This window comes from Elgaria multicarinata, chromosome 5, assembly GCF_023053635.1.
Source record: "Elgaria multicarinata webbii isolate HBS135686 ecotype San Diego chromosome 5, rElgMul1.1.pri, whole genome shotgun sequence".
Taxonomy (NCBI): Eukaryota; Metazoa; Chordata; class Lepidosauria; order Squamata; family Anguidae; genus Elgaria; species Elgaria multicarinata.
In genome coordinates this window covers 38,829,300-38,853,873 of record NC_086175.1, presented here as the reverse complement: position 1 = coordinate 38,853,873, position 24,574 = coordinate 38,829,300, and the positions used below count along the sequence as shown (strand labels likewise).

Here is a 24,574-nt window from a genome sequence, read left to right as displayed (position 1 = left end):
TTTGAAGGATGCATACATGCTAGAGACCTGCTGCAAATCAGCACTGGTTGCCTGAGGACAGTTTCTACTGGCTTCAGCCATGTCGATATTTGCAAGTCTTCTAAATGACAATGTTTCCAAAATGTGGTACATGAAAGATGTGAACTGTTGTGACAGTTTCAAAGCACTATGCATCTTGGGTGTCAAAAAGGACCTCAACAGAGAAATGATGAGATCCAATTACTGTAAGTGTACTCCAGAGATTCCTTTAGAATCTTTTATTGTTAGTTCCATATTTTTTTATCCTCCATTGCTCCAAAAATCGCAATACATTCTGTCTGAGGTTTGATCACTGGGGACTCCTTAAAACATAGCCTGGTTATTCTACATACTGGGCTATGTACATTAGCAACTACTAATTTTGGAAAGCAGTTATCTGGAACAAGTATATCTGATAAGCAGCAGCTATATGTTTATAGCAAACCCCTGGAATTTGATTGCTTTGATAATGTACCTGAAAGTATCTAAGACTTCTGATTGTTCAAATCAATAACCATTTTAATAAAACTTTAATTTTATGCTACTGTGATAGAATAAACTAGTTTGCAGGCTTCTGTTGTGGCAGACGTAACACAAAATATTGATTTAGTAACACAAATGTACTAGGAACTATGTGCCTAGGACTGGATTTCTTGTTTTCTTTCATCATTCTATGAGAGTGTCACTTATTACAATAAGGGGCTCTGGACAGATCTAGGCTAGGAAAAAGTACAGAAGATCTTGAGCATTGCAGTGCTCAGTTCTAATTTCAAATTTAGATGCTTCAAATGAGAATGGCCTCATTAGTCACCTATGTGATAGTTTGCAATTTAGGCATCCACTTTGAAAATTGAAGCTCAAGCGTTGGTCATATTGCACAGGCTAGTAAGCAACCAAGTGTGAAGAGTAAAGCACGTTGGCAGTGCTATCTTAATTCAAATGCTCTTTTTGTCTTAACTAACTTGGTTCTTCTAATTGTAAAGCTTACAGTAGAAGGACTGAGAATAGCTTTTATAAAAAGCAATATGCAGATCTTGAGTATCCTGTCAGTTGAATCCTTTCACTGAATTTGACCTTGGCTTTCTGTGGAGCCTGTTTTTTTGTTTTTACCAAACACTAAAATATTACTGGATTTTTTAGTTGAAAACATATTTCCAGAATCTTCATAGAACTATGGTTATATAGTCCAGTATATAAATCTAGAATATTGGAAACATGAATAATTAAAATGGGGTAATCCATGTACACTGCCCTAAGCTCCTTAAAGGAACATATTTCCAAGGCTTCATTGTCTTTGTTTATGGTGAAAAATCTTGTAATGTTAAATAACTAAATATTTTATAATCGAAATATTGTTTTTTAAATGAACATTTTGGTTCCTATGACATTTTATGTAGCAATTGTAACATTCTTACTAGTTTAATTGGAAATAGAAGGCCCTTAACTTGTGGTAACTTCTTTTAAACTTTTAATCTATTCCTATAAAAAGAATGACCTAGCAACTTGAAATAATGGGATTAAAAGTAATTTAAACAAAGACGCTGTGTTGCTTTCCCTAATGCTGCAATTGGATCTTTTGAATTGTGTATATTTAATAGAAAGCTATGTTAAATGTACCCCAGTGGAAAATATTTTGATATGTTTGTGGTATTTACCTTCTCATTTTAGCTGGAGCATATTCTGTGCACAGTATGCCCAACAGACATAAACATGGTTGCTCCATTAACTTTGGTTCAGTGTTCATGGACACGTGAAGAGGGGAAGCAGGTGATCCCAATGTCCTCATATCAGTAAAAGGTTTGAGGTGTAACTTTTTAATGTGGATACATACTTTTGATTGTCCATACCACTGAATTATGATGAAAAATGACAATTGCATAATGAAAAATACTTGTGAGTTGTACATATTTAACCTTGTACGAGCACATGTACAATTTTTGGTGCCATGTTTTCTTTTGCTTTTCTAGTATAATTAGTGACATTAAATATATACAATCTGTGTTTTTATAACTTTATTGAAATAGGCATCCAATACTTAAGTAAGCATGTAGTATTAATTAAGAGGGAAAGGGTTTGTTATCTATTGTTATTCCTTGCAGATGAACAAACTTTAGAACCACAATAATGGTCTTCAAACATCTTTCCCTGGCTTGGTTTTATCTCTTCATCACATATTCAAATTTCCAAGGATCGACTAATCTTTATATAGACTACTTCAAATCTCTACCAATTCATTTGAGTTGGATTTTGGGCGGGGGGATGGATTTCAGAGCAGGGACCAGTTGAGTCATATGTATTCCTCTGTGGAAGACAGCTTTAATTTATTATATCACATACTTTAAGATTAAAGGAAAGGACAGATGCAGATACAGTGAAGAATACTTTTGTCTTACCAGGATAGTTCTGATTTTAAAAGTTGTCACTACTGGACTTTCTCACCAAGATTCTCATAAGCAGATCTGTGTCGAAGCCTTTATAGAACACTAGAGGGGTTTTTGGCAGCCCAATTAAGATATGACAGATAATAGTAAAAGTATGGTCTCAAAATCCAAAGGATATTTGAGTACTAAGCAAATGTATTGGTACTAAAAATAAAAAAGAGATCAGGAACATTTGTTCTTCATTATCCTGAGACTACTTCAGTCTGATTCTAGCTAGCTAAGATGAATAGATTTGAAATGGTTGGAACACACACTCAATTCATGCCAAACCATGACTTGTATTAACCATAGCCCAAGTATATGATGGGCAAATAATGAATCTGAGTTGCTTCTCTGCTTCTGTTTTCTGTCCTCTTAGCAATTGGCTTCGTAGGTTCACTCTCATCTCTGTGATGCAGCATTCTTCAGACACAGAGAAATAACTGTGATTGTAGTTTATTAGTAACATCATACCAAAACATAGGAGGTCTTTCTGAATTCTGTTTCTTGGATGACATAGTGCTTTATCTCTTCAACACCAATTTCCTGATTCTGTAGTATTTAGATTCTTGAATACAGATGTTAACTATTATTCTTGGGGTTATCTTAGCAAAACATTCAGTAGAAGATGAGCATAATGAATTTACAGCATTTATTTATTTATTTATTTATTTATTATTTGTTAATTTTATATCCAACCTTTCCACCAAAAATAGCACTTAAGGCAACTGACAATAATACAGATTAAAAAAAATCTTTACTAAAACATAGCTTAAAAATAAATTAAAAAAATAAATTAAAAACAATGCACAATTAAAAACACAACATAATCGTGTTGTATTTCTACCATGGACTATCCTTAATATTTGAGTAACTATTAATTTAAAATGGACATTGCAACATCAATTTCCTAAATGTCTTAATTTTTTTGCAAACTTATTTTTTAAAAATTGAATGTAGTAGCATTATTTAGAGCAGTTATCAGGTCAATGTTGGAAACTCTGCAGATTAGTATTGACAGATCATTCTTCTTGGGAGAGCCTGGTGTTGTAACTTTAGAGATTAGATTAGGGCTCTAAGAATAGTCATGAAATTGGCGTTGGGCTTCTGCCATGGCCAAGGAATATAGCATTTTGTGATGACGTTAGGAGATTGACCTTGTGCTCACTGTGGGTAGACTAAGTGAAGTGGGGAGAGAGCTGAGTGTAAAAAGCCAACAGACATATTTCTAAATAGCTTCCAAGTTTTAGCATAAATAGGGCAGAGATGAAACATGATGAATAGGTTCAGCTGCTGGGTAACCTAGGGAGGAAAGAGAATCTCGGCTAGAGGGTATATGTATGACAACAGGTCCTCATAGTGGGTTGATTGGTGTCTTGAGTCCTGCAAAGGGTGTCCCACAGAACAGTTCAGTGGGAGTTTATCCCCAAGTAATAGTCCATGCCTAGTGACAAATAATAATAATAATAATAATAATAATAATAATAATAATTTTATTTGTTACCCGCCTCTCCCTCCGGATTGATAATGGAAGACCACCACTTCTCAACCAGCTGTAACACCTGCACTTGCATGATTGTAACTATGTTAATTGCATTATGCATGGAAGTTTGAGAACTTTTCAGCACAGCATATAATTCTGAATTAGTGCTTTATGATTGGAAATGGAAAGTTCATGTATTCATAACTAGTTGGCGAAAGTATTGCCAACCACATGAATGAGAACAGGTCCAAATAAGAATCCCTTTGACACATCTGCAAAGCTTTGCCAGCTCATTAGCACTCTTAGTCTGCACCCTTAACTGATTTGGTTCCATGAACTGTCACCAAGGTTAAAGCAGATTAAATTGAAAAGAAATGTTGCAGCATATCATTGACAAACCTGTAAAATATTATTCATTGCTTAGAAAAGTTAGCAGAACAAAAGATGTATTACTCTTTGTTGTGGATGTGAGGACTTTTTAAATACACCAGCACTTTTCTTGAATACATGTTTTCTGCTCTGTCACGGAAGAAGTTCTTTCATTCTTAAGTATGGATTTATAGGGAAGACCATTCTTTATTTTGCCAATTACATAAGATAGTATGCATGAAGTGATAAGCATTTGCCTTTAAAAAAAATAATTTTATTTACTATATTTATATGTCCCCCAACATATGTTCTCTGGATCAAAGTTAATGAATGGTTCAACACTTCCAGTGTAAAATAATAATAATTGCCAAATTAAATGCTTCTGTGCACAACCTAAGTCAGTATAATGTTCATTCCTTTTCCTTGCACTTTGGCAGCAAAGGTGTTCTCAAGTTTACATCAGCAATTTTAATCTAGCAAGCTGTTTTAATACTAAAGCTTTGCCCAAATGATGTTGTTGAGTAGACACATGGAGTATAATTTGTTCCCCCTGTGGGCTGCAGGCTGTGTGTGTGTGTGTGTGTGTGTGTGTGCGTGCGTGCGTGCGCGTGCTTGCGCACACACATACACACACACACACACCCCTTGTGGGTGCCAAATGCAGAGGGGGATAAAAATAAAACAATGAAAACAATACATATGTGCTGCAGAGCACCAAAAGAGTCAAAATTTGTTTGTTTGTAAGCTTTTGACTCTTTCGGTGTTCCATAGTTGTTATGGTTGCCATTTTGTTTGAAGAGAAAAAGTTTTTAAAATATTTGGGGTCCCCCTAATTTTGAAGGAGGCAGGAGATGCTGAGGCTACATTGTCTGTTAATTGCCCACCCCCTCTCCTATTGCCTTCCCACATTTTAAAAATATTTCAATTGTCTTCTTTCTATACAGTATTGATCACATACAAAGCACTAAAAATAAAACACAAAATTCTTGCACATTATAACATTTATTAGTAGTAAATGATATAAACTAAATTATATAATTCTCAGCTATTGAGCATACAAAGCAGACATCTGAATAGTAGAATTAGGAACTGTTGCTTAACATTCAAAATACCTAGTGCAGGTTCTAACCGTTTAACTCATTGTAGCATTTTCCTTTTTAGTACTTCATGCATTATTTCCATACATACTGTACTATACATACATCCTGTGGAGAGAGGTCCTATTGGTCCAGAATTACAACAGTTTTATTCTGACTGAAAAACAAGTAATTGCTTTCCTTAGTTTAAATTTTAAATACCTGTTAAATAATACTTCATAGGAAATAATATTAAAAATATTTTTGTAGAGGGGCTGAGTGTGACAAAATTCCCTTTGACATAGAATTCTGTCTCTTGTTTCATTTTCTGTCTCATCTCAAAGCCTATTTAGTTCACTGGCATTCATCGACTCAAAACTTGGAGCTGGATTTTAATCTGCAACCAGCAAACACCTTTGTTTAGTAGATGTATTCATTCTTGGGTAAAATTAACATCTCAAGCATCAGTAATTCTACTTCAGGGGCTATGACCTTTTCTGAACTAGTACCAATAGCCTTGATCCATGTGGTTGCAGGGGATGACAGTTTGTTACTGCTAAGTTTTTAAAAGGCTAAGATAATATAACCACATCTAGCCCTTCCATCAAGGAATTCAGTACAGCTTGTACAAGCTCTCAATTTTATTTTTACAATCTTGTAAGGTAGCTTAGGCTAATTGATGGTAACAGCTCTGAGGTCATCCAGTGAGCTTCATCACAATGGGAAACAGAACGTTGGGTTAGATCAATCTTCCCCATCCTGGCATCCTCCAGATATGTTCTACAATCCTCCATCATCATCCCTGCCAAAACGCAACACGTATTGAGGTCGCCAGAGTGGGGAAGAATGGGTTAGGTGGACATTTAGTCAGGAGCAGAATGCCTCTACTAAGATTGAGTGGGTGGAATGATTGAAAGCTGAGACCAGAATGGAATCTTGGGTGTTGCTGGTGGCAGTTGGAGGAAGTCAGGAGGACAGGGACACTTAGGTCAGGGAAAGAGGGCGAACAGAGATAGTGAGAGGAATTAGGGTCCAGCATTAATTATGTTAGTCAGTAGCCAGTTCACATGTAATGCCAATTTGTGGCTTATTTAATCCACGAATTGGCAGAGTTGAATGGCTGTGCTGCCTCCCATGCACTTGCCACTTCGGCTTTTAATCAGTGGCCTACAATGTGCTGGGTCAAACATAGTTGATCATGATGTGTAAGCCTGGAGTGCCAGGATGTTTAGGGGCTAAGCAACCCAGCCGGGGAACTCCCATTCACGCATAGCAAATCTTGGGAGAGTTAACCCATGATTTGCTGTTACACACGAACTGGGTGAGTGAATAGAATCAGAGACTGCTTGTGAATTAGGAGAGAAACTATTGAAAGCAAAGATGTGGTGTTAAGATTTTAGAATTGTTATTAGTTATTGTTAGTTTTGACCGTTGACCTGTTAAATCTCTATGTTCTGGGTGGATTTGAAGTTTGGCTTGTCTCACTTACGTGCTAAGTATATCATAGAATCATAGAATAGTAGAGTTGGAAGAGGCCTATAAGGCCATCGAGTCCAAACCCCTGTTCAATGCAGGAATCCACCCTAATGAAGAGGAGAGTTCTATTCTCTATAAATCAGTAGGTGGCAGCAATGGGAGTCTTGGGAAAGTCTGGGCTCCGTGATCTCTAGGGGCCAGGGCATTATAGGGGCTCCCTAGTTACGCCACAGTAAAGCTTCTGGATTTTGTAAACTATTTGTGCAGACCAGTTGGTGCTTGTGTTCTGTTGTGATACTGCCATCAGAGTTATTTTAGTGGTTTGACTCATTTACTACCATGCTCTTTATTGGATATTTCTTTATCAACTTCTTTGCTTTTTCTTATTATGCATATCACCAACTAACATTAAATATGCATTAAATATATAAATTTAGGGCTGTACCCAGTGCTGCCCTCTTACTAGTGGGAGCCACCGCTAGAACAACGGGAAGCTAGCGGTTCCTGAAGCAACCAGGAACAAGCCAAAACACGTGTTTCCAGAATGGGGCTGGTCAGCAGAGCTTCATTGACTTGTCCTGTTCCAGAAATGAGTTTTTTCATTGTTTTTGAGGTTGCATTAAGAAGCACTAGCTTTCTCTCGTGTTAATGGTTGGTTCCACAGGCACAACAGAACTAATGGAGCTGCATCAGAAGTATTGGGCACTGGCCAGTGTATTATATTCAAATATTGACAGGAGAACTATATCATAACATAATACATACCTACTACTTTCTTATTCAACAATTAATACATCTATATTTCAAATCTGTCCCCATCCTCTATCTTCCCTACAGTCTTTCTTAATATAATTACCTAATAAAACTGATAAATAAAGGCATATTAATAATATAATATAGTCATAAAATGATTTCATATATAGATTTAAAATAATAAAAACAAAGGAATCATATTTAGTCATAAACAGTAATAATGAATAATCAAATAGAAAAGAATAAATACATAGCTACAAATTCCATATAAATGTCCTTAAAATAATAAATGTATAGATTATTTTAATTTCCAAAAGATTTTCATCTTCTCATCTCTTAACTGGATGTGCTCTTATTGTTTTCACCATCTCTGCAATATGCCAATTTTTAAGTAGCCGTATCTTAATAGCCAGTATTTCACTAGTTCTTTGTTAAGTAGGGATTGGTATTTTCGCTGTTGCCTGAGAGAGGGCATTCTTGTTAGACAAGTTCTTGCCCTTAGGGACGAGATCCAATTCAGCCCCCAAGCACGACTCCACACTTCCAGCGACAGAGGGTTCAAAAGCGCTTTATTGATTAGTAATCAAGATCTGAGTCTCTTCAAAGCGAGCAGTTAGACAGAGAATTGGAAATTCAGCACAGCATTTCAAGCCTGAAAGGGGCAGTGCCCAGTAGCAGCATGAGCCAATCAGAACGTAACACTAGAGCCTTCTTATCTTTTGCTAAACAATCCCTTGTTGGGATTGTTAACATTCTTATCTCACCACACTTCCAAGAGGGATTAGATCTGATCTTACTCAGTTGATCACTAAAGTTGTCATATATTTCAAAACTATTAAGTCTGTTTCTAATCTAACTTCTTATCAAATCCTTCAAGAAAGACAGTTTTTAGTACTGGCTTTTGTTCAATTCGTTCTTGAATCTCATGCATGTACTATACTGTAGTTTATACTTCACTGAAAATGCAATACTTTTAAAAAGGAATAATTCATTGCAAATTCAATTTAACATAATGATGATTAAGTGACCATATATTCTCTTACGTAAGAAACTGAAGTATGAACTCTCCTGTGCTTAGAACAGAATTCCGCTTTTTTGTACAGGCCCATAAGAAGGGCTGTGGTTATCATACTTTTAGAGAGAATACTATTTAGGAATAATAGAACCAGAAAAATGCATTCATTAGGTCTAGCAAATGTACTTTGTGCTCCTCTTCTTGCTAGATGTTTAAAAAAATGAGGATAAGATCTTTCTTCAAGAATGTCTATAGTCTTATAGTTTGAAGCCTGTCTATAGTCTTATTGTAGTTTAAAATGACAATGGAGGAAACTTTTGCAGGATTTTATAACAAGATACCATGTTATATAAAAGCATGTTGGGAGAAAAGGAAATAAATACCAGATCACCTCTGAAAACCTAGTAATTAGAAGTTAACTACATCTGTCTCTTCTTCAGATCAGAACTCACATATCTTCATAAACTGGAGTATAGAAACAAAGAAAATTGTAGCAGTCATTATATTGCCAAAGCTGTAGATCAGTTTTAAATACGTGATAATTAATGTGAAATGAAAACATGGCACCATAATATTTGTGTATATGCAGTACATTTCTGCAGCAACTCTTTAGAGAAGTTTACCCACTCTGTCTTCAGAATCAGTTAACAATAATCTCAAAATCACTTTGTTGTGCTTTCTATTTTTGGATGCCAAAGGGTTAAAACTTTCAGTTTAGTGTCTTTTATTTTTGTTGCTTAATAGCCTTAGGCTGGTATCTGAGGATCCTATGGAAAAACCTTTCTTCAAGAGTACTGTAGCAATAATATTATTCTTTAATCCCATGTATTAGCTACCTTTTTATCTAGGCATAATTAGTAATTCATTTTTACATGCAGTTTACCAAATTTTTAAGTAACAGAAGCCATGAATTGACAATTTGTTTCTAGTACATATCATGTTTACATTTCAGAGAACTGACAGAATTACATTGGGCTTCAGGATGAAAATCCGTGCTTGAGAGTCCGTGCTTGAGTCAGGCGCACTGTCTCATTGTTAAGGTGGTCACATGATGATGGCTTAATGATAATGAATTATGTGCTACTGCACTTTATGTATGTTAATATAACTTTTAATCTTAATGTTGCCTGCAAATATGTGATCCCTTATAATGTAAGTTTCCTGTTTTATGCACCATTGCCCGTTTTTTTAAATCAAAGAGAAGATTCTGAAACTATAAAAACTACACATGTCAATGTTTTACAGCTACGTAATTCGAATTGACTTGATTTTTTCAAGTAATCCTAGAAAGGGGGAGCATTCCATATAGAAACTGCTGAAACTGCCACAGGTGCTTCTCCGAAAACCTTACAGTTGTGGCATTGAATGTTCAGTATCGCTTCCTTTCTGCACACAAGGCATACTGTTGAGGTATTTGTTGCGGTGATTGGTTTTAATGCTAATCTAGGAATTCAGATATAGAATATATAGATTTGCATGCTCTTGCTTACCCTAATTACGGTATCTTATTTTTTTAATTTGTAAACTAACAATATATTAAGTTTGAGTATTTTTAAGTGGGCATATTACTTTAAGAACTGAAGTTTTATTTTCTTAGATTGTCTTATGGCATTAATGAAGAAACATTTTTAAGCTGCAGATACTGTGTGGTGATCACTCCCAATTATTTTAGGGGGCTATACTTTATAGAAGTGTACCCTCTTTTTTTTAAAAAAAAAGTTTTAAACCAACCTATGTTTTGTTCAAAGAATGTGACATTATAAGTGGATGACATTTTCAGGTTTTCAACTAGCTCATCTTGAAAGTGATAAGAATCTCCCTCTGCCTTCCTTCGCCCAATAGGCCATATGCAAGATCACAAGGGAAAAAAGTCTAGAGGAAAGTGTCTGTTGTCTAGTCAACTCAGAAAATTAGCAAAGAAAGTAGATTTCCCACCACACTTATGTTTTCAAACCTCTTAGGGGATACCTTTTTGAAATTTCAATCATGCCTTGATAATTTTCTCTAACAAGGTAATAATTTTTGAATTTTAAAGTTGATGCTCTTAATTGGTCAACTTTTTTGCTTTCTGTAATTTTGTTTAAATTCACTTCATCTTATTCAAAATACCTTGAAAAGCCTAGCATCTGGTCATATTCTTAAGGCTTAATTATCCCTTTCCTTATTGCCACATTATTGAGAGAGAAAAAAGCAAAGAGTCACATATACCTAACAGAGAACAATGTGCTGGCACTTTAGATGTAAAGTGAAAGCTAACATCACATTTAGGGTAAAGTTCAGTTCCTATTGTAGTCAAGGAATAACTGGCTTCATGACTTTAATGAGAGTTGAATCAGCTGATGAATCTTATCTGAAAGGATTGCAAGAATTATATTCCTAAAGATTGTATGCTGCATCACTGCCATCCTTTAATAGCTGGTTTATAATATTCCAACAGTCTCAAATGAATCATGGCCTTAGAATGGATGTCATGGTGACATAGCTAAATGGAAATTCAAACAGAAGAAGACTGATCATAGTAATGAAGATTCTGGGAGCAGCACATTGTTCAAGAGGAACATGGATGAGGCAAAGGGGGAAAAGTCTACTATGAATGTTAGCCTTAGTACTGCAAACAAAGGTGTACATGTACATCACTTTTAAAAGTCAGAAGATAAAGCATTTAATTGAGATAGATGAAGTTTAATCATGCATAGTATACACATACATTCATATACCTCAAGACAGCAATTGGATTACTGTTTTCCCCCCACACTGACTTCTCTCATTTGGAAAGATGCACTCCCATATTCACATACATGTGCACGCCAATATGAACTTGGATCTTACAGTAATTATCTCAGTAAGGTCTAGAATATGTCACATGCTGCCTTGGTTTTAAGAGATCTTCGATTCCCACCCCGAAAAAAATAGGTTAAATCGTTTCAAAAAGCACAAGAAAATATCTGAGTGCAACAGTAAGAACAGAAATTACTGTCAGCAGGGCAAACCTAAAGGAGACATTCTGTACTTGCTTTCAGAGATCTCACTGGGCACTTTATATACAATATATTCTCTATATTGCAGGAAAAGGAGCTACAGTAACTCTTAGAATTTAATGCTTCCTTGTCACACTCTGCATGTTCAGTTTTGTGCTACTTTGTGAGGATAAGTGGGCCATCTAGGTGCCAAATTTCAATAGGACTTGTCTTCATTTTTCTAATTAAAAACTGACTTCAGTCCTTCTTTAAGAATTGTTACTCTTGATCAATAGAATCTTTGTGCTCCTGATTAAAAGTTTATTTTCTGTTACATTCTATGTTAAGCATTACTACGAGCTATGCCTTGGTTCACATCAAAAGTCTTGTGGAAGAAACCTGTTCTAGTATGTCATGGGATTGAATGACAATTATTATAAGGCATATTTTTGCAGACCATTTTCAGCTCTGTTTTCTTTGGGAAGCAGATCTTTAAAGCAAAGGTATTTTACTAAGTCTCAAGGCCTGCTGTACTTAGTACTCTAGATCTTTTGCACTAGCAACTTAATGTTGATGGATCACTTCCATATACATTAAAATATGAATGTTTTTTTTTGCTGCTTAGATAGTTTTTGTTATAAATTTAAAATTATAAATTGAATTAAAAACCTACTTTTTAACAGGTAGTGTTCCTTTATTTCATTCACTCATCAGCTCTTAGTTTAGGTAGGGTTGAAATAAAAGCTGTTCTAATTCTTGGATGGAGACCAAACTCTGTGCTTTCCCATTTCTGAAGGATTCTCCCTCTTTATTTTTTAATTTTTTAAAACAATTCTTTCACAAAAGTCCAAGGAAGTACATTTAAGGTGCAATCGTGTGCATATTTAGATGGAAAATGTCCTGCAACTCCCAGTATGGCTGGCTAGCAAATGTTGGAATTGTAGGACTTTTCTCTTTCTAAACATACATAGAATTGTGCCTTTTATCGCCTTGCTTACATCAGATATTGCTTCCTTAATAGAAAATATAAGTCTGTAAATGTGGTTGTAAGAAGAGGAAGCTTTTCAAAAAGTGGAAATCAGATCTTTCACACAGACCTCCCTTTCGGATTTAGTAGGCTATTAGAACTGAGCACCTTCCTTATAAAAGATTAGAACATTTCTTCTCTTTTCCTTCTTTTTCCACACAATCCGTTTCGTCCAAGCATTATCATGTGCTATTAAGAGCTTTGAAACAGCCTTCTTTTCTTTGCAATTCCAAATCAGTCTTACTTTGCTTTATAAAATGCAGTTTAAAATTGTATTCCCTGTTCTATGTTCAGTTGGCAGGAAAACTGCCTATGTTAAACTCTGATTTAGTTTTTCTTAAAGAATCTTCAGTCTTAAAATCATTTTGAAGCATTTTAAATTTTCCCAGTCCCATTTCTTAACTTCGTGCTTCACATTCAGAACTTCTTATATAGCTTTAAAAGATGCATTGAGGTTTAGGAAGTTGTGAAATGTTGTACCATAATTAATATAGTAAATTAATTCTATTGCATATGTAAGAATGTGTTCCTGAGCCTTTATGAGCTATGCCATCTGCCACCCCTCCAATATTTTGTCAATCTTTTTCAGTATGCCTCCTATTACCTTCTTCAGTCTAAGGTAGTAACAGTGACTGAGTACCACTACTATAGCATTCAGAGTTCTGTATGTGTCATTGAGGATCAATTTGGGACTTAGTGGAGCCGTCTTTCCTCCCAAGTAGCCTAGTCACTTCAGGTTTAGGAAGGACAAGGAGAAGCTGGGAAGGCCTGCTGTTGAAAGTAAGAACTAGTGCACGGTGTCACCTGCCAGAAAAGCAAGAGACAGTGAAGAAACAGCTCTAGTGATCCCTGTGTCAATCCTCACCCATGACTAGATAGCTTGCACCCATTTAAAAAAATCTTTTTGTTCATTCGTGCACAAACTTGTTCCACTTCCAAATACATGTCAGCTGAATTACTATTGTACTTCAGTTAATGTCCTTTATAGCCTACTGTAGCTTAGCATGTACAGATTTGCAAACTTCACAGAATACTCATCATGAAATAGAGAAGATGGCTTTCAGTAATAAAGATTACTGGCCTAGAGATGTATGTTTCTAGAATGTTCTCCTACTATTCACTTCTTCATTCTTTGGATTAATAAGGAACAGATTAATACTTCACTGCACCTAGCAGAGTAACTGTATTTGTCCTCTAAATTCTTGTTTCGTCAGTACATCTACCTATTTATGGGTAATAAGCAGTGTTGCTTGACTTACATGGTATGTAGAAGTTAATGCACCTTAATTATATAGCTTTTCTTGCTCTTTCTAGTTAGGAAAGATTTCACTGCTACCTTTTTGTGCAATTTTCTGTGTTACCACTTTATTGCCCTTTAGAGTAAATGCATGTATTAGGAGCCATGTATATTTATGTTTTTTTATGGTGAATTATAAACAAAATCCCTCAACTTTTAAATGTCTGTGTCTTATCTAATGTTCAGTTCTTTAGAAGTTCAAAGTCTAATGCTGAAAAGCATTCATACTTGTGATCATAGATTAATGTAGTGGATGTCACAAACTTATGATGTCACAACCTTTGAAATAAGCATTGAGCTTAATACAAAACATAAGCAGTAGTATTATAAAGCACTGTATGCAGGTATATATGTAAAGAATTTATTACACATGCATACCTTTTTATTATTAGGAAGAACCATGATATATTTTTGTCGTGTTTGATTCTAGAATGCCATGGACAACGATTACATTCTGTAGCAATTGTTTTGAATATTTACTTCAGATTATTTCTTTTTATCAAATTAAATAGTAGGTGACAGGATTTGGATCAAGAGTCTGAAGTTTGTGTAAAAGTCAGATGCTTCAGACTGTAGGCAAGAATTTTTTAGCTTATCTAGGCATTTAAATAGGAAACTTTTATTTTTATGGCACATAATGGTTCTGAATTGTACTGCTTCCTGAACCTTGTGTAGAATACAGATATGTGCTAAGAGATTAGTTATATAATTTAAAATTTGATAACTTAAAAACCCTTAATGGGAACATTGCAAAATTCTCTCTCATCATCATCTAAGTTAGTAAAATCAGCAGCAGTCATCAGGTTATGTTTGTTACGGGGTATAATTCAATATATTTGTATTGTGCAGCTTGAGAAATGCCAGTGGCCTGACAGCAGCAGATCTTGCACATACCCAGGGCTTCCAGGAATGTGCTCAGTTGCTCTTGAACCTCCAGAACTGTCCGCTGAACCATTTCTATAGCAATGGCACCTTAAATGGGGTCCATCAGAATACTATCCCCAGTCTCCTCAATAGAGGTATAAGTCGAAAACGAACCTTTGAAGATATGGACAGTGTTGGAATAAAGAAAGCTAGGACTGAAGGTAAGGCATTCAATTTCATCACTTTGGCTGTAAAACATTAAGGGAAACTGAGGTCTGGTTCAGAAATAATGAGAAACCATGGTTTCCTTCTATGTGAATGAACTGCAGAGCCTTTATTGTTTGTTTGTTTGTTTATTTATTTATTTATTACATTTTTATACTGCCCAATAGCCAAAGCTCTCTGGGCGGTTCACAAAAATTAAAACCATAATAAAACAACCAAAAGGTTAAGATCACTCCCCTTCGCTTTCCTTCTCTTGTGTGCTAGAAAATGAGATTGTAAGTATTAATTTCTGATTTTAAATCAGAGGTGGGCAACCTATGACCCTCCAGATGTTTTGGCTTACAACCCCCATCATACCTTACCATGGGGTTATGGTTGTTAGGGCATATGGGAGTTGTACACCAAAACATCTGTGGGGCCACAAGTTGTCCACCCTCAAGTAACCACAGTTAACAAGCTGCAGTTCTCTGAGTTCAGATATCATGGGAAACAGGTTGGTTTAAAATAGGATTTTTTTTTAATCTCCTGGTGCACAAAAAAGAGGGCAGGATTTGAGCCCAGGGCGGTTCATGTAGCAGGAAACCGTGGCTTCCTTTTACATCTGAAACTGTGCTGAATGTTAGATAGTTGTGATATTAACCTTAAAGCAACATGACATGTCTGAATGAAGATTGTACAGGGGAGTCTTGTTCTTCATAGATAATTGTCTTTTATGGCTCTGTCCTTGACAGAATATTCTTCTGTTTCAAAAGATGCAAGAAAGTGACTATTTTTAAGGGTCATCATAGACTTCCTTGTATATGTGCTTTTTAAAAGTCTAGCACTTGTACCTGGAAGTAAATGCCATTGAATCACTAGCATTTCAGTTTAGTAATAATACCATGATAACACATGATTTCTTATGTTTGAAAAGTGCTTTGTGTACATTGTTTTATACCTTGCAGAGTTATTGTAAGGCAAATTGGTATTATTCCCAAATTATAGATTGGCAGGGAGAGGAGGACTGAGAATGGTCACATTCCTTGACTACTGTTAGATGGTGCTTCTCTATAAACAAGCATTTAGATTCACTCTGAAATTATGAAGATAATTGGATGCATCAAGGGTTGCGTGTAAATACGTTAATAAATAAAAGCAAGTAAATAAATAAAATTTCGTTAAAATGAAATACTCACCAGTCTGAATATTTTTTTAAACAGGTCGATGTTTTGATGGCCTAAGATCAATGACTAATGGAGGAACTGAAGATGATGCTGACAATATGCATGTTGATAGAGAGTTTGCTGTTATATCAGGTGGGAGTGGAGAGTTTCCTGTTAACTACAACAACATGCAAATGGTTGAAGATGTCAAACAGAAGAGTGGTTCAGTTGGACCCAAAGAGATTGAAATTTACACAGTTTCTGCAATGCAAACTCCTTGTCGTTGCAAGAATCAATATGCATTTTATCTCTAACTTAATCTTAATGCACATGTCCCAAAACTATTGTATTGCAAATATCTTAAGGCTTTTTATCTAGCAAGACTCTCAATTTTGTAGAAGGTGTTCGCAAGACTCATGGGAAGGAGTTGATTAGCGAATAAAATATATTGCTAGTGGCTGTTCTAGTTCAGTTAAAGATCTGCATGCCATGTGCCTTGATCATACTTGCTTTTAAAAAGATTATTCATAATCTAATTAACGGAATAATTATTTATTGTAATTAAAAGGAAAAGTTGATAGCACTGCCTTCATAATCATCTGATCAGTATGTGGTATCAGAAATTTAGTTCAACAAATGCTAACAACATTGCTTCAACATTACATTAAAACAATATACCTGTTTGGACTTATTGCCTTTTTGCCGAATTAATGCTGAATTGATGCTCTGGATTTTCAGTAACTTTTTGAAACCTGAAGAAAATGCTCTCAATATTCATTTAAAGTGCGATATTTAGTATCCTCTTTTCCATTTCAAGGGCTGCTACAAATATGGGGAATTCTCCCTGTGCAGAAGGGCTACAGTCATGTATAGGGTTAATTTTAAAGTTAATCCTGGGTATGGGATCCCCCTATTTTCATTGGGACTGCATCCTTTTAATCTAGTTGTGATCTTGATGAAAATCACCCACCCCATACTATAATTAGCTGTAGGGAAAAAAGCTCCCATTGGCACCAGTGAAAACTAGAAGGGTACCTACATTTTTTGAAAAATATGGCTCCAAGCCATACAATTAATATAATGTATAGTTTGGCCCTCACTCACTGCAGGGGAAAGCAGCTTGATACATGCAAACCTTTGCTTTTGTAGATCTGCCTCACCCTCCTTTACAATGAATGGGGAAGACTGCACACACAATTGGTATGAACAGAGCATGCCTATTCTCTGGATTAGCGCAGATTTGTTTAGCCTCAGGAGGGGGGTAGTTACATTTTTAAAAGGACTCATATTGGTGCATGACTGCATTGCAAAATGTTATGTTCACGTTCATTCTTAAGAGAAAATATTTCTGATCTGTTATGTGAGGAACGTTAATTGGATTGGGATGGTACAGTCATTAATAGTTGTGAACGGCCTGGAAAGCTTCGGCTATTGAGCAGTATAGAAATGTAATAAATATAAGTTGCTATATAAAATTGAAGGGGGGAAATTTAATGACACTAATTTGCCTTTAAAATAGAAAATTGTAATTTTTATTGTGTTGCCTGAATAATTTAAACATAAGCATTTTCCTCACTAGAAATACTCCTACATGAACAAAAATCTTACACAACTTTTAATAAGGAGGTAACTGCTACTTTATGGTTTGCCTATTCAACAGGTAATTCAAGTTATAAATTGTAACAGTTAATACAGCACCTTAATATTTTTTTCAGGGTTTTGCCACATTGGACTATTAACTTACACAAGTCTAACTGAGTTGCTGCCATTATATTTGAGTTAATGGCCACATCTGTGCAGAACAATAAATCAGGGTTCCAGAGGCTTCTCCTCTAAATTAGCCAAGAATTGAAAGTTTACCATGTCACCTGATAGGAGGAACCGGGCTTGTTTATAAACCATGAGCAATCCTGGGCAGGATCTACACTACTGCTTTAAAGTGCTTTATAACAGTTTTGACAACTGTTGGAGCCCAGGACACACTGCATATACAGTTTTCAAAACGTTTTCAAAGTGCTTTAAAGCAGTAATGTAGATCCCCCCTAGTTTACAATGCCTGGCTTGCAGAGGGAGTGACAGGCCAGGATCTCCAATTCAAATGATGTTAAGCTTTCAATTCCTCGTTAGTTTAGCACAGGGGTAGACAACATGCAGGCCTTATGTACCCCCCACCCCCAGCTGCTGCTTTTAAATTTCAGCAGCACGTCAACAAAATAGCAGAATTTCCACTTTAAAACAAAGTATACAGGGAGCAAGGGCCTTGCTTTAATCAAAATGTGTGCTTCCCTGGGCCTTCTGTTTTGGTTTAAAGTGAAAATCCAGCTTTTTGGCACCACTAAAATTCGACAGCAATTTTGGAGTGGATGGATTGGGTCCTGAGAGTTGGAAATTAGTCACCAAACCCTTGTCCACTCCTGGTTTAGCAGAAAGGAGGCGCCAGAAGGAGCAAATGCATCTAAAACTATTGAGATAAAATAATTTGGCATGCCAATTTTTGTATAATTTTTGTATAATATTGGAAGAAAAAAATTATTATAGTGTGGCATTTTGTCAAAATTAGGCTGAATTGACCTATAAGGTAAAAAACACTTCATTTGTACATAGGTCTTTTGTGTACCTAAAACTCAGAGAAATCTAGAATCAATGTAAAATATTGAATTGCCAAACACAGGACTGCCTCTTCTCTGCAAAGTAGAATATTTTAGCATGTTCAACCAGCAAATTATTTTTTGTGCCAAGTCATTTTTTAATGCCATGCTACTACTTCTAGTCCCATTACGTGTGCACTTTTACTTTAAAAATATATGACAAAATATTGTTCCTGGACATTTTTAATGATTGCACTAATTAATAAACCTGAAAAGAGACCATTGGCCTGTTTACATTGGCTTGTGTACATTTTGCATATATTTATGGCATTTTTGCAAATGTACTGTATAGATTCTTGAAACTCCACTTTAAGGAAGAGTATTTTTTTCTGCTTTGTACTTTAGATAAAAAGTTGATGTAAAACAAATAAGACATGTTGCATAATCATTCTTGCATATGCATAAGGCTTTTTTAATAATGCCTGTTTACTGTGTACTTCTCTAAAATCTGAAAAGCAAAAATTAATATAAAAGTAACATTACTGCTTTGCTATTCTAGACTACTCACAAGTTTAGTTTCTATTAATCCATATTATAACGTTTTATACCCTTGAAAGAAATACATCTAAAATTTTCTGTTTCTTTTCCAAAATATTGCTTGCAGTTTTATATGATCTAATGCATATTAGCTGTAATGGTTAGGAATGTCCTGATAGGCCATTCATATGCATCTTTCCGTAATGTAAACCCTACTGTGCTCAATAGAGCTTCTTAACAAAGTGTGCATAGGATTGTGGCCTTAATAAATTAACCTCTCTGAGCATCTTTAGCTGGAAAAGCAGTATATAAATTTCACTTAACAAATTATAACAATTGTATTTATACAATTTGATTTCCAGCCTTCATTAAGCACAGATGACTCTGTTTTTAAACTTTCTAAGCAAGCTAATGAAGGCCTGAATCATTGGGTCTGCACTGGGACAGGTTTGTTTTAATGTAGTTAATTTTAAAAACTCTTACTAAAAGTGCAGTATAGTGGAGATGGCTTTTATTTTGATTGAGTCAATTTGTGGTGACAGGTCTATTTCTTAATGCAGATATGAATTGCAGTAACTCCATATTGAATGCATTGGCAAATGGACATATCATCAATGGACATTTGGACTTCACTTCCCCAGAACAGCTCAATGGATTGAGTGCCAGGCGTGAAGAATGCCTAACATTGCTAGTACCTAATGCACTAGCTACAGCTCATAAACATACACTCAATGTTGGCAATAGCGTTGAGGAACCAGAAAAAGTTCTAAATACGTCTTCTGATATGTGTGGCTCCTTGCATCTGAATGGAAGCCCAAGTAGCCTTGTGTCAAACAGGCCCTCATGGGTGGATGACCTTGGCGATACATTGCACTATGGACATTACCATGGTTTTGGGGATACTGCTGAAAGTATTCCTGAACTTAACAGTGTTGTTGAGCATTCCAATTCTGTTAAAATTGCACAGAAGTACGATAATGCTGTCTTGGGTACAATGTATCTTTATCATGGTTCCTAAGTTGTTGATACCACATTTTTGTAGATGTCAAACATACTTTAGAAAAGTACTACAAAAGTAATTTTGAGGTATCATCTGAAGGATGCAGCAAGTAACAGGTTTTTTTACACATTGTTTAAGAGAATTTGACACTTGACAGCCTTATGCTTCTAATTTTGCATGCAAAGTTCATTAGTTACATGAATAGGTGCTTTTACTATGGAATGTTCTTTTTTATGACAAGTTCTAGTTTTGTACTTCTTTATTTCGAAGCTATAAGCACTCTAGTTAAGAACTTTGTTTTTACTTTCATTAGGCTCTTTTAAAACTAAACTTTGTGAGAAAGTTCATTTTTGGTATTGGCAAAGTACAGATTCTCTGACTTAAGATTTTCTGCTGAGACTATGGTAAGTAATATCAGTGCCAGCTATGACTATGCAAGGAGTGGGTGGTGGCAGTAAAACATTTTGACATAATCTGTTTGATTACTCCTCAAAAGGAAGTTGACTTCTCTTTTTATAAGTTAGTAAACTGCTTAAAATGCAGTGCTGATTGGATAGTTCTTCACATTCTTTACTTCATAAACTTATATTTAGGTGGCAGTCTGTCCTATTTAAAAAAAAAGCATTTTTCTATTATAGAATTGGAAAAATTGATTCCTAGTATACAAGTGAAAGAAGGAACTAAGGTACTTTTCCTTTTGCTTCACTGCAAATATACGTGATATTTTACCATAGCTCACAGAATGGCATGTTGGCAATGTTTTGTCTGTGTATATGAATTGCAAAAACTGTTATTTGTTCAAATGTTGTCTGGTCAATATATTTCAGTTTTGTTTTGTTACATGCATATATTTCATTGTTTTTTTGTTTTGTTTTTTGGAGAGAAACATATTGCTTTGATATGTTGAAATGTGCATTTTCAGCCTTAAAATATGGGCTGTGTTCATGGTTTTTTTAAAAGTCAAATTCAGTGGAAATGCATTGAAGTTTAAATCGGTTGTGTGTATATACAGAATATCTGCACATGCACTGCGTAAGCTTTGTAACATTACTACTTTTGTGATTTTGGGGTAAAAATAAGATGGATGATGAAAGTGTGAAACTAAAACAATCTGGTTGTGTGTTTAAATTGTTTGTACCTTTTTGTTTCCAAAGGGACCTTTACAAATTAAATTTAAAAAAATAAACTCCATCTTGCATTATACTTCAGTATTTTTGTGCAGTAGCAGTATTTGCCTTTTGTCTATCACTTGGTTTCTAAATGCATTTAAAAATGTGGATTATACATTTCAAAATGAGGTGAAATTAAATGAAGGGAGGGTTGTTTGTTCAGTTTTTAAAAGTATAGTTGCAAGAAGTGCTTAATTTATTAATGACCAAATGTCTCACCTCTCCATCAGGGAAGCATTTTTTTATTCTCTAAATAGTGAATTTACACCATTGCATTGTTGCACCTCTTTGCTTAAACAAATTATTTTTTTCTAGTAGGTTAAACCTGACTATTCTGCATACTGCCCAGGCTTGCAAGCGTCAATCTATTTCTGAAGGATAAATTATTGATTTCACTCTAGATGACTGAAGTGGTCACTCATCCAGTGATGTCCTCTCTTGTTTCTCACTCTCAGGCCTACACAGAAGGCAATATATATCCAGAAACTTGGCTGTATTGAACTATTATTTGTAATACATGGGACAGCAATACTTTAGGGTATCACACCATCAGAATATAAGCTGATCTTTCTGTCCTGATCTCCAACTTTTATCCCTTTAATATCCTTATTTCCCCTAATCCTCTCTGCTAAAGGCTTATACTTATGGTAAAAGTGCAGATAAGGGCAACCTTGTTGAGTCCCTCTTTGGAGACAGAGGCTCATAGCTAGACCTAAGGTTTATCCCTGGATTGTCCAGGGGTCAAACCTGTTCACCTAGGTGACACACAGGGGATCCATTGCTCAGGCAGGGGCGAACCCTGGATGATCCCAGGATAAACCTGAGGTCTAGCTGTGGCCTAAGTGTATTTGATAGTTGACCATTGATTATTATTCTTACTGTAGGTTCTTTAAAGATTGCTTTTATACAATCAAGAAAGGGTCCTTCTATATTGAATTTTTGAAGAGTGGTAAATAAGAATTGCCATTCCAGGATCAAAGACTTTCTCTGTATAAAAAAAAACCCATGATGGCTTTGTTTAATTTAATTACAGAAATTAATAATTGAAAGGGCTCTTCTAGTATTGTCTATGATTTTCCTAATATAAATAAATCCAGTTTGATCAGTATGTGCATATTGACAAATTGTCTTATTTACTCTTTATGTCAATATTGCTGTAAAATTAGTACAAAGCACTAGTACAAAGTATATAGACTACTGGCCTAAAAGAAGTTGATAAAGTAGGATCTTTCTCTAATTTATGTACTAGTACTATTTTTTGCCTCTTTCCATGAAATGGGTATCTGTTGTGAGTTTAAAGATTAATTAAACAAAATAGACAATGGTTGGGCTAAAACTTCAATACAATGCTTATAGAATTCTGCAGGGAATCCATCCATTCACAGGGCCTTATTTAATTTCAAGCTTTTAACTTTTTCTCTTATTTAATCTGTTATTGGACCATTTAGAGTTCTTTTATTATCGTCAGTTAAAGTTGGGATATTTAAGTTATTTACAAAAGAGTTTATTTCCTCTTCTGAAGGCTCATCTGATTTATATACATTTTTATAATTCTTCACAAATTCATTAATTCTTCCTTAGACTATCAGTTTTAGAGTCTTTTCAGATATTACTGGTGGTATTAATCTCTTTTTTCTTCTCCTTTGCAACATAATGTGCAAAACCGGGTCGACATTTTCATCAAACTTCACCACATCCCCAAGATACTTCTTGGGCAGTCACCAGTATGCGTGTGAAGTTAGGCTTTTTGCCCCAATGCACATTACTTTACACTTGTTCACATTGAATTGCACTTGCCATTTTAATGCCCATTCTTCCAATCTGGAGATATCCTTTTAGAGCCCTTCACAATTGCTTTTTATTTCAGCCACCTTAAATAATTTGGTGTCCACAGCAAATTTGGTTATATCACCGGAAGTAAATCAGGTTTCCCCCAATCCTGCTTCTTATGTATGCACTAGCAAAGATTGTTCATATCAAACACACTGCATACTACTTACCCCTTGGTCACCCCAGCAGTCTTGATTTGGGATATGCATGAACCTCTTGGACTGAACCTCCCAGCAACCGAACCTGCTGATTTTGGACAACAACAGAATCCAGACCATCACAGCCTCAGTCTGACAAGCATGGTTTGTTCAGTCTCACAGTTCTTCTTGGGCTATCATGAAGATCCTTCAAACAGCCTATAAGCAATCCACCAGAGTGCACTACACAGCCAAATTGAAGATGTTTATGAAGCTTGCAGTAGAGTTGAACTCAGCCCGGTGATGTTCTTATTTTGGATGGCTTTAAAAGGGGGTTGGATAAATTCCTGGAGGCAAAGGCTATCAATGGCTAGTAGCCCTGATGGTTGTGTGCTATCTCCAGTATTTGAGGCAGAAAGCCTGTGTGCACCAGTTGCTGGGGAACATGGGTGGGAGGATGCTGTAGCACTATGTCCTGCTTGTTCATCCTTGGCTGATTGCTGGTTGGCTACTGTGTGAACAGAGTGCTGGACTAGATGGACCCTTGGTCTGATCCAGCATGGCACTTAAGTTCTTATGACTGAGTGGCACGCTGACTGGGAAGGGAGACAAAACAAACACGTGTGAAAGGGGATGGAATAGAATATCCCAGAAGACGACATTGGTGATTGGAACTCAGAGCAGGAGCACTTCATGCTGCAACATTTTGTTGCAGGTTCCATGCATCTTAGAGCCTTGTGTGGCGCAGAGCGGTAAAGCAGTTTCTGCAGCTGAAACTCTCCCCACAGCCTGAGTTCGATCCCAGCAGAAGCTGGTTTCAGGCAGCCGGCTCGGGTCGACTTAGCCTTCCATCCTCCCGAGGTCGGTAAAATGAGTACCCTGTTAGCTGGGGGAAAGGTAATAACGGCCAGGAAAGGCAACGGCAAACCACCCCGCTATAAGGCCTGCCAAGAAAACGTCAGCAAAAGCTGGCGTCCATCCAAGAGTCAGTAATGACTCCGTGCTTGCACGAAAGGTTCCTTTCCTTTTTCCTTCCATGCATCTTGAATATTATTGCATTTATAATACTCTGAGAATTAGGGATGTGCTCCGCTCCGATTAGAATCGGAGAATCAGAAGTGAATTGGCCTGCTCCGCCTTGCCCAGAGGCGGAGTAGAAGCGGACCGCGGACCCTTAGAAGCATGGCGAAG

At 35.9% G+C, this 24,574-nt stretch overlaps 2 protein-coding genes across 6 annotated transcripts in view; one reads left to right on the top strand and one right to left on the bottom strand.

Annotated features, from left to right (window-relative positions):
• ANKRD10 (ankyrin repeat domain 10) overlaps positions 1 to 24,574 on the top strand; it is a 246,311-nt gene that overhangs the window by 12,434 nt on the left and 209,303 nt on the right. Inside the window, exons 4-7 of one of the 5 annotated variants that reach the window (XR_010025454.1) lie at positions 14,741 to 14,976; positions 16,180 to 16,275; positions 18,727 to 18,813; positions 19,808 to 19,894. Coding sequence is in view for 3 of the 5 variants with exons in the window: in XM_063126143.1 (XP_062982213.1) it covers positions 14,741 to 14,976; positions 16,180 to 16,275; positions 19,808 to 20,265 (790 nt within the window). In the remaining 2 variants the exon portion in view is untranslated. The other 4 variants (XM_063126143.1, XM_063126146.1, XM_063126147.1 and 1 more) reach the window with 4 other exon arrangements.
• The window catches only part of ING1 (inhibitor of growth family member 1), a 71,686-nt gene that overhangs the window by 20,062 nt on the left and 27,050 nt on the right, over positions 1 to 24,574 (bottom strand). The window lies entirely within an intron of this gene.